General features: G+C 36.5%; 1 protein-coding gene across 1 annotated transcript; it reads right to left on the minus strand.

The window, feature by feature from the left end:
- Nucleotides 1-3,301: 3,301 nt before the first annotated feature.
- Nucleotides 3,302-7,705, minus strand: LOC104624836 (armadillo repeat-containing protein 1-like). The gene is made up of 2 exons (XM_010292303.1): nucleotides 7,544-7,705; nucleotides 3,302-3,397 (listed from the first exon to the last, which is right to left on the minus strand). The coding sequence occupies exons 1-2, from the start codon at nucleotides 7,703-7,705 to the stop codon at nucleotides 3,302-3,304; spliced, it is 258 nt and encodes an 85-aa protein (XP_010290605.1).
- Between the last annotated feature and the right edge of the window lie 2,150 nt (nucleotides 7,706-9,855).

Below are 9,855 nucleotides of genomic sequence, written 5' to 3' on the forward strand. Positions count from 1 at the left end.
ACAAGAACAAGTTTAAACAAGCGCTATGTTCTTCTTCCCTTGGTTGTGTATTACTTGCAACAAAAGGGTTTTGGCCTGTGCCCGAGGCTCCCATGTACTATTACAAGAAATCATAAGTAGCAAACCAGGTTCAACTATTTTCTAGTTGATGGCATTGGCTGTTTAAAGATCTGTTAGACTGGTTAGCTGTAGGCAGGTTACAACCAGAAATTCTACACCTGAACTTGACATCTCTGTAATACAGAGATCTTCAAGGCTTATAAAAACAAGACCCTCACATGATGAAAAAAGCCCTCAAATTTCAGGATTAACATAACTGAAAGCAAAAGAGAACTGGAATTCTAAACAAACTCTTGACTTAAGCATGGTGTCAGTTCAGCACTGCTGAACATCAACGTAAGTCTGAAATATGACAAATATTCAGTTTGCAACTTGCCTCTGTGCACAAGAGCTCCATTTCATTGCTTGAAAAGACGTAACACAGCTTTATCAGTGGCAGAATGCTTTATCAGTGGCAGAATACAGTTTGTCATGATTCAGTACTGAACAGGGAAAACCACTGGATATCATTTAGTTAAATGAGAAGTCCATGAAAGTGAACAGCGAGAGTTACAAAATCCTTGATGAAAGGGAAAGATTCAGATCACAGGATGTGCTTAATCTGTCAAGAGCAAAAAGCCAGTGACTACAACTTCTGGTCCAGAAGATGCTGGGTTCTGTCTCGCTTGAACTGTGCAATAACTGGAAAAGCATAATACTGGCAGGAGTTCACATCTCTTTGTATGATTTGTTTGCGTGTTTATAACACATCACCAAAAAAAAAAAATCTAAGCCCCAAATTAAATTGTGGAAATAATCAAAAGATTTTAGATTAGATAGAGCAATGAGCAGATACGTGGATTCTGGAAAGTACACTGGAATGCACAGCATAAGGTCATTAAGACCAAAGCATTTATTACTGCATTTATTAATGTTTAGTTTTAGCTCAAAGGACTACAGTATCTTCCAAATTTCAATTTACTTGAAATTACATTAAAAGCTAGAATCCGCATTTTGTAAAGCAAACCTGAAGAAGATAGAGACATTGTTTTCTCCCCGACAGACTTTGTAACAAAAAAATCATAAACCCGAACCACTGGGTTTTTGCGACAAAAATAATTCTGTAACTATCTTCTCAGCACTTTTCTACCATATTTCTCCATATTTCTGCAGGCAATACAAAACTTAGCTTCAGCATTTCCTGTCAACATTAAAGCCTAAAATCCTGACAAGCACATGACAAAGTCTTGTGTTTGAAGATGCTGTGTATTTAAATTTTCATGATATCGCACTTTCCAAATGTTACAAGTTACAAGCCCACAAATCAAATGTATGTTCTAACTCTTGCCAAAGAGCTTTCTAGAAAAAAAGATCACCTACAAGATTTCCAGTTTTTACTGACTTATCTCTCCTTTTCTGCACATTCCTGAACTTCACACTTTTGGTCCTTGAAATTGAAATGTAAAAAAAAATGGTGTCAAAGAGACTTCCATAAAACCCTTTAAACAAAAGTTTTCATTATGGCTGTTTCCTGAGTAGTATTTGTAAGCTGCAGAGACTGATAATGAACTACCATTCCCCTTTCAACAACTTCTTAAGGATGTCTCTATCCTCTAAGCAGGTATGTAATCTATACTAAAAGTAAGATCCTCTGAAATACATCTTTCTGTTATTACCTAAACAGTTCTTATTGTTATTATAGAAGTAGCAAGCAAAAACTTCAGTATATTTTTTACCTTAATTATGCTTGTCCTTAATAAAAGGCGAATACTGTAAGACTTAATTCCATTTTCCCCCATACATCCTATTAAAAATATCTATAATTTTAAAAAGTTACAATTATTCCATTATTTGAAAAAATTGAGAACAATTCTCTTTTGAATCCTAGTCATTTAGTTCATTGCCCTATTTAAGCCATTTGTTTTAAATCCTTCTGTTTTGGGTAACTGTGGAATAATAAGATGATATTTAGGCATAATGCCCAATTTCATGCAAATACACAATTTTGTTAGTTTCAGCAGAATTAATGAAGTACTTAAAGGTAAACAGTTTTAATCTTTCTTAGATCACGTATCACACAGGACTTGTGAACAGACCAAACTTCCCCCTCCAATTCTTCAGGTTCACGCCTTTACATAAGCAGTGTCAGAGAGAGAGAGAGATACACCAACAAAACATACACCAACAAAAAATGAAGGGGCTATGGGATGAAGGAACTAGCAAGGCCTAACTGTGGGTTTTTTAGAAAAGAAACTTGTAACTTATACCACAAGTGATATATTAGAGATTCAACTAACATATTAAAGACTCAAAAGCTTTCCACTTGAATCTTTAATATACAATTTTACTTGTGTTTCATCCTTTTTTAAATAATTGTTTTAAGCATTTACCTGAGACACATCTCGGTGCAGCAATATGACTTTTCTCCTCCTTCATAGAACTGTCCCTTACATCTGAAAAGTCCAGTTAACTACAGCACTATCAAACTGTGTGTAATATAATCACCTTTTGATAACTTGATGGCACATTAATTCTTGCTATGACAGACTAATGTTTGAAGGAGGTTGGGTTGGTTTTTTTTTTGCTAATAGTGATTCATCTTAGTTCATCATATTAATTTCTGTTGATAAGCGCACATGCGCATCTTCTCCAAGTATGCATATAGCCACACATCTTCTAGTATTCAACACTCAACAGTTAGCCATCTTAAAATCCAACAGTCACAAATTTTAAGAGATATCACCCAGATGACACATTCTACAAAGAAATTAGACTGCTAGAAACCTCACTAACTTCTTCTCCACCTGCAAGATGTTTCCTCAACACAGAACTGCTGATACATACCTTCAAAAATACATCAAAAGAAACATATTGCATATACAATTTCCCTTCCCAAAAGCGGGATTCAAAGAATAGATGTGGCAGATGCCAACCAATTTCATTAAATGCACTTAGTGCAAGGCACTCTTATACAGTGATGAGAAGGACTATAGGAGAACCTAAAGGAAGGAGACAAAGTTAGTCATCTCTAACACAGGTAAGGAATCCGTTGTTTCGCAAATGACTTTCAAATGAGTATTTCTTGTAGACTATGGTCTAATTACTTTGCTATACTGTATGAATGAAATGAAAACGATTTGCTTGCAGCCACATCACTTCAACAAGGAAGAAAGCAATATTAAAAATTCACTCTACGAATTCATACTCAAAGTTTTACTTTGCATCAGAATGTTATGTTTACACAGTCTTTGGATCCAACAACTTACTTTTGTATTACATTCTGTAAGCTGAGCATCATACCCAATTCACTTTTCATCTTTTCTCTGTTGGCACGGCACTCTGCCAAATAGCGGAGAGCCTAAAAAAAAAAAAAAAAAGAGGATCACAGCAAATCATCAATATGTCCAGTACCTTATCATTTTTTTATTAGTGTACATTTGCAAAACATTCACAATGTGAGTTCTAATAAGATAGAGATTATTATCACCCACAGTGAACATTAAAAAATTGTTTTATTCTTATACATACACAGAAAAGCATAGAATATCTAATCTACGAGAAAAGGCTGAGAGACTGGGTTTGTTTATACCAGCTAAGAGAGTCTAAGGGACAATCTAACAGCTGTCTATAACTACTGAAAAAGCCTTTACAAAGATGATTAAGCCAAACTTTCCTCTACAGCAGCAGACAATGTAACAAAGGGGAGCAGCCACAAATTGCAGCTTGGGAAGTTCAAATCAGGTATTACAAAAAGTTTCTTCACTATGACGGTAGTTTAACACTGGAACAAGTGACCTAGTGGGACCGTAGAATCAACAAGACAAAGCTACAACTGACCTGATTGAGTGTTGGTGCCAGTCCCAATTCAAGCAGGAAGCTGAAGTGAATGAATTCCAGAAGTCCCTTCCAACAAACATTTACATTACCTAAGATCTAAAGTAATTTTTATACACTATGATTCTAGTATAATTTCCATCAGTTCTATGGGCTCACCGCAGTACTAGAAAACTCACCACCACCAAGTTTCTACTGTCGACAGAAAGAGGTCTAACATATTTATAAGCTTCTGAAGACTAACTGCAATATTCATCGCTCCATGCAGGAATAAGAATACAAGCAGCTGCAAGCTGCTTAGCTTATTGTTACCTCAACTGGGAATTTACACTTATCTGTTTTATTTGACTTTCAAGGTAGACTTTTTGCACAACTTTACATTGCTGACCTCAGTCAGCAACTGTACATTTGAATGATCTTCCTAACATAATACTCTTCCAGTTAAAATGTCAGTCCTTCTTTTCATGAGACATCTACGTTAGTACTGAAAGTTTTCTTAGGAGGAACCTCCAAAGGTGTATTGTGCATTGTGCTTTGATCAGTGTTTTATTGATGTAGGTACAAGAACTGCACTTGCAAAATCCTGCAATACACAAATACAATGGCTTATAAAATGGAGTTTGTGATAGCAAGGTTTAGAAGTGCACCAATTCTTTAAATATAGTAATATAATAGCTATGCTGCTCAATAGCTGCTTTAAAAATAACATGCTCCTTAATCCCTTCAGAGACAGGGAACTAATCATCTGAAGTTTTTTCTAAATCATCTTCAGCACACATCAGATAAAATTCAAGACCATTTTATTGCCTTCTGAGAAAGTCTGGCTGCTGTCTGGCATGATAAAAACTCTAAATGTGATTTTTGCTATCTCCTGATGTGGATCAGTATCACTAATTGCAGTTCATGAATGTTGTATATGCATTTATTTTGTTATTTTTCAGCTATGGGGAAATATCTGAATGATAGCTCTGAACCACTAACTTACGAGTGGAAAAAGCTTCTCATTTTTATTAGTCTCTGTTCAGGCAATTTAGTAACGATGAGATGTTGTTGGACAAAGAAAAATCCACTCTCTTAACAGCTAGTTATTTAAGTCAAAATGTAGTCCGACACTTCTCCATCTCTTACATACTCTTTACACACAAATGTAACTTCTACTAAAGTAAGACCAAAGACAAAGTTATCAGAACAACTTAAGTGACCTGACTTTTCAAGACTAGGAAATCCTATTCCTCCTGTCCCCCATGGGAGATGCAAAGCTTTGCGCCTTCAAAGTGAGATCGTTTATGCTTCAGTATGTCTGCTGAAGGCATAAGGAAGATTGCTATTATGGACTTTGGCCCAGCCTCTGTTCAGCAAAACACTTAGCTAACATTAGCTTTAAGCTCACAAGCGATTTCACCATAATCAACAGGACTATTTCTATACTTGAATATAAAAATGCACTGTTGTCAGTCTTAGTAACAAAAGACACCTTTATAAGTGAAATGTTTATGTAAGTTTCTTAACTTCAGAGTCGTATTTGAGAAAATTTCAGTCCAAATGTAAGAGGAAAAGAAGTAGTATTGCCTGGGTTACTTCTGATTTTTTATTTAAAACACTCAAACCTGTTAGCATTTGAAGTGTACCGTAAAGAACTCCTAGAATCACAACCAGAAAAATTACAGAGAAATATACCACTTCTTGATCAGATAGAATTGCACAGGAGGAGGAAAACACCCTCCCTCAAAGATTCTACAACGTATCAAAAAAGTTAAATAGGGAACTATTATGATTCCTACAGATTATTTATAATTTCAGCTATGGGAATAGCAGAATAATACAGTAAAACATACAAAGTCAGTGCTGTACATCCTTTTATTAGGTACAAACTTAATGGAAAAGCATGACATTTAATGATTCCCATTCAAATGGAAGCACCTTTTTGACCAATGGGATGGCTTGAAAAAATAAAACAAAATGACCTTTCAGAATGGAAAAATATTAAAAATTAAAACCAAAAAGTTATCAGCAAAGATATTAAAAGCTACAGACCTTAGAGGTTCAAGAACTTACAAACACAAGAAGTCTGAGTAGCAGACAAAAACATGTTTTCACAACAAACTGATCAATTTCTGACTGCAGCCAGGGTCCTGGGATATAGCATGGTCTCTAAATCCTGATTCTTAATCCACTCTAACTGTAGGTTACCACTAAATGGAACAACACAGCTGTCTCCCACTCCCACCCAACGAGAGGACCTTACAACACAGCCTGAATAGTATCTGGGGCTGTGGAACCACACTGCAAATTGGATTAGCCCTCGTCAATCTGACAATGTCAGTCCTCTCTATGTCGAGTTAATTTTTGTAACATGATCATAGACTGATTACTCAATCTCATGCTGGCAGTGAGAATACACAGCCCAAAGGAGCAAAGCAAGGAAAAAAAAGAGTGAGACATCTAAACAAGATTCTCCTTCGAGACCACAACCTAAGGAAACTGCACTGGAAAGAAAACCAATGCAACAAATTCCCAAGAACTGTAAACGCAACTCAAGAGTTCTTCTAGTTAAGAACATTACAGTCTGGCTATGTCATTACAGAAATGCTATGTCAAAGCTAACCTAAACACCAATTAGCAGGACACAGGTCTCCTGGATTATGGGACCTCATTCTCTGAGCCTAGCAAAGTATCAGGGACACTGAAGTAATTCCAAGAAGTCCACTAATACCCACTATGAAAGTAAACAAATTAAAAAAACAGAACTATAGTACAGATAGGTCTTAATGGTATAGAATAATGTATACTTGTAGGTAAAAGCCAAAGCTCTTTATTCTTTAGCTTAACATTGTTTAGAATTCAATAATGACATAATAATGGGAAAAAAGAGCACCACAAATTTTAATAACTTAAAAGCTATTAGAAGAATTGAATTAGACTTTTAACAAAATCTTGACTTCTGTTTGTCCTGTTTCTAAGCAAGAAATTCACTTTAAGTTAGTACTTAGATTCAGGATGAGAAATCAGGACTTTAATGTTTAGGATTTAGAACAAGAATAAATGGACAAAAGCTGGAACAGATTGTATTAGATATTAAAAGATTTTGGGTTGTTCTTTGGGGTTTTGGGTTTTTTTGTTTGTTGTTAATACCATGAGGGTGGTCAAATGCTGGAACAGGGTGCCAGAGAGGTTATGGAATCTCCATCCTTCAAGGTGTTCAAGAACCAAGCGGACACAAAATCCTGAGCTGTGATCCGAGTACACTCAATCTGAGCATGGGATTGGACTATATCACCTCTGGAGGTCGTTTCTAACCTAAATAATCCTTTTTTTTTTTTTTTTAATATGAATGTCAAATCACTGTATATATTTACCAAGCTTCGTAACTTCATCTTAAGAGAGAGATTTAAGGGCGCTTACCTCCCTCCACACAAAAAGTGAAATAGCTGTATTAGGGAAAAAATGCAAAGTAAATTAATCTCTTCCAAAAACCATAAATTCCCCTGGCATAATGTGTCATTGCTAAACAATTTTGAAATACATATTTTAAAAAACCCCACACATATAATGAATATCCACATAACATAATACCAGGTTTTATTTTTTTACATTTTTACTTCTTTAAAGACATATTAACAAAGTTACAAAATGTCCTACTGACATACAAATTTATCTCCAGAATACTTACTAGTAAAGCTGAATGAACAACTGGAGGGTTGGGATGGTCCAAAAACAGAATAAGACCTGGCAGGCATCCTTGATCCTGAACAATGGCCCGTCTGTTCAATGGGTCAGCTGCTAGATCTCGGAGTTGGTTAACTACAGATAGTGCATCTGGCTCCTCACTCATAGTAGAATTCATTTTTTCTGTACCATGCATACAAAATACCTGCAGGAAAAAAAACCCAAAAACCTCTATTACTAATACCACAACATTTACCATTAATTAAAAACAGGTAACACAAAAGCACTGATTTATTATAAGCATAAAAAACCCAAGGACTAGAATTCATGGAATGTGGCTGGAATTGACAAGGACGTGGATCTTGAAATTTGTAAACTGGAAATCTAAACCTCCTATGCAGGGAACAGGTAGGTTTGGTTAATAATATTTTGATTTTTGCTGTTTCCTATACCTAATCTCAGACCAGTAAGCCTTCACAGGAGTATGTTTATGTTATCCAAGTTTGGGGTTTTTTTTTTTAACACTACGGACAAATATTTCTGAGAAATCCAGTGCCTCACAGCAAGGCACCATAGAAATTTATAAACATCCTTCTGTATAAACACATGTAAAATCAAAATATGTATTTTCAAAGTACCTTTAGCAATAATAAAATTTTACACAAAAATGAACAAGAAAAGCCAGCAAAAGATTAACACTGCATCAAGAACAGTGAACATCAAGTTTTAATTTGGATCTATATATCAAATAACTAGTGTAATGCCATACTCATTCAAAGGCAAAAAGGGTTTTAGAGGCTGGGGTTTGGGGTTGCTTTTTTTTTTTTTTCACTAGTACCCTTTCAATAAAAAGAAAGCAACTGGGTCATGCCTTGCTCCAGCCGAAGTCCAAGCCACCGTATCAATTTCAAAGGAGACAAGTGTTAGTTTGAGAGTATCAGATTCCAGAGTGGTTTAATAAGGAATAACTACTTAACAGGCAACAAAAGCATAAGTTTACTCAGAGAAAATGCTCCATCTTGGTGCAAAAAACTAGTTTCCTTCAAAAGGCTGATTATGTGCCTCTCAAACTACTAAATGCTAACTCTGGCCCTGGTGTTGCCTCATGCAAGTAACTTTTCTTAAGACACAAAAGTGTGAATAAATACAGATTGTTAATTTGTGTACTCTCATTTTCCCCTGCATGAAAATAAACCAAATTAAATCTGTAAGGGGTCACATTCTTTTAACATTAGTTCCCAAACAAATAATATTGTATAAGCATTATATTGTTTTCTTACTGAAGGTAGGCATTTCAGCAACACAAATTAATCATACTCTCAAACAACAAACCACAAATACACATTGTAGTTATGATAACCTCTGCCATTTTCACACAGACAAAATGCTTTTAATCTCTAATTCAGTGGTCCTTTCTTCAGGAGAGGGAGTGCTAATATGAAAAGTACATGCCAGTGATTAGTCTCCAGGTTATTCTTCTTGACTATCACAAGATCAAAGGGAGATCAACTGGGAGATACAGCAGTTCAACCAATGAACAATAATTTATTCTCTGAAAGCACACAACTCTAAATTAAAAAGTTATTCAAACTTGAACTTATTCAAAATTTAAAAATCAAGTCAGTTGTGGAGCTGATGCTAACCAAAGTCTCTGACTTTCAGTTCTGCGTCCTGAGCACCAGATTATTCCTACAACTCTCTCCATCCTGATCACCTTTTGCCTTTTTTCCTTCCAATCTCCTGAAAAAGCACGAAACCGAATTTTACCCCTCTCCTATCCCATTAGGCCACTTGTGTCCTCCCCAGACCCTTCTCCCTCTCCTCTCAGCCACAACTGAGGAGACAACTGAAGTCCTTACCTTCTCCATCACCTACAACAACCAATTTTATGAAAACTAGGACCCCCGGCATTTTTTAATGAAAAAACAGTTAAGCTGTTTTAAAAATTGTAAGAAATTATCTAGAATTTGGCGGCCTAGCAGACAAATTTGCCAGGTGCTGACTCTTTTCTAGTCTTTGTAGCTTTGAGATAAAAGTTGAACAAAGGCACCGCAGATGTCTCTCTCCTATCCGCTCTGTATCCTCACCGGGGCGGCCCAGGAGAGGACCCGCCACAGCTTCACGCCTCCGCTCTCACGCCGAGCGTTCCCTAAGTGGCGGAGCTTACAGTCCGGCTGCGACAAGGCCCCGGGGCTCAGCTCTCAGGTCCCTCGACCGGCAGAGGCACAACCCTCCAGCGACCGGCCGACGTGAGCTCCGGGACGCGGTGAAGGAGAGCAGGAAAGACCTCAGTCCCCCTCGCCGCCCCCCTCTCAC

The sequence above is a fragment of the Phaethon lepturus genome, unplaced genomic scaffold, assembly GCF_000687285.1.
Source record: "Phaethon lepturus isolate BGI_N335 unplaced genomic scaffold, ASM68728v1 scaffold25128, whole genome shotgun sequence".
In the NCBI taxonomy this organism is placed as follows: domain Eukaryota; kingdom Metazoa; phylum Chordata; class Aves; order Phaethontiformes; family Phaethontidae; genus Phaethon; species Phaethon lepturus.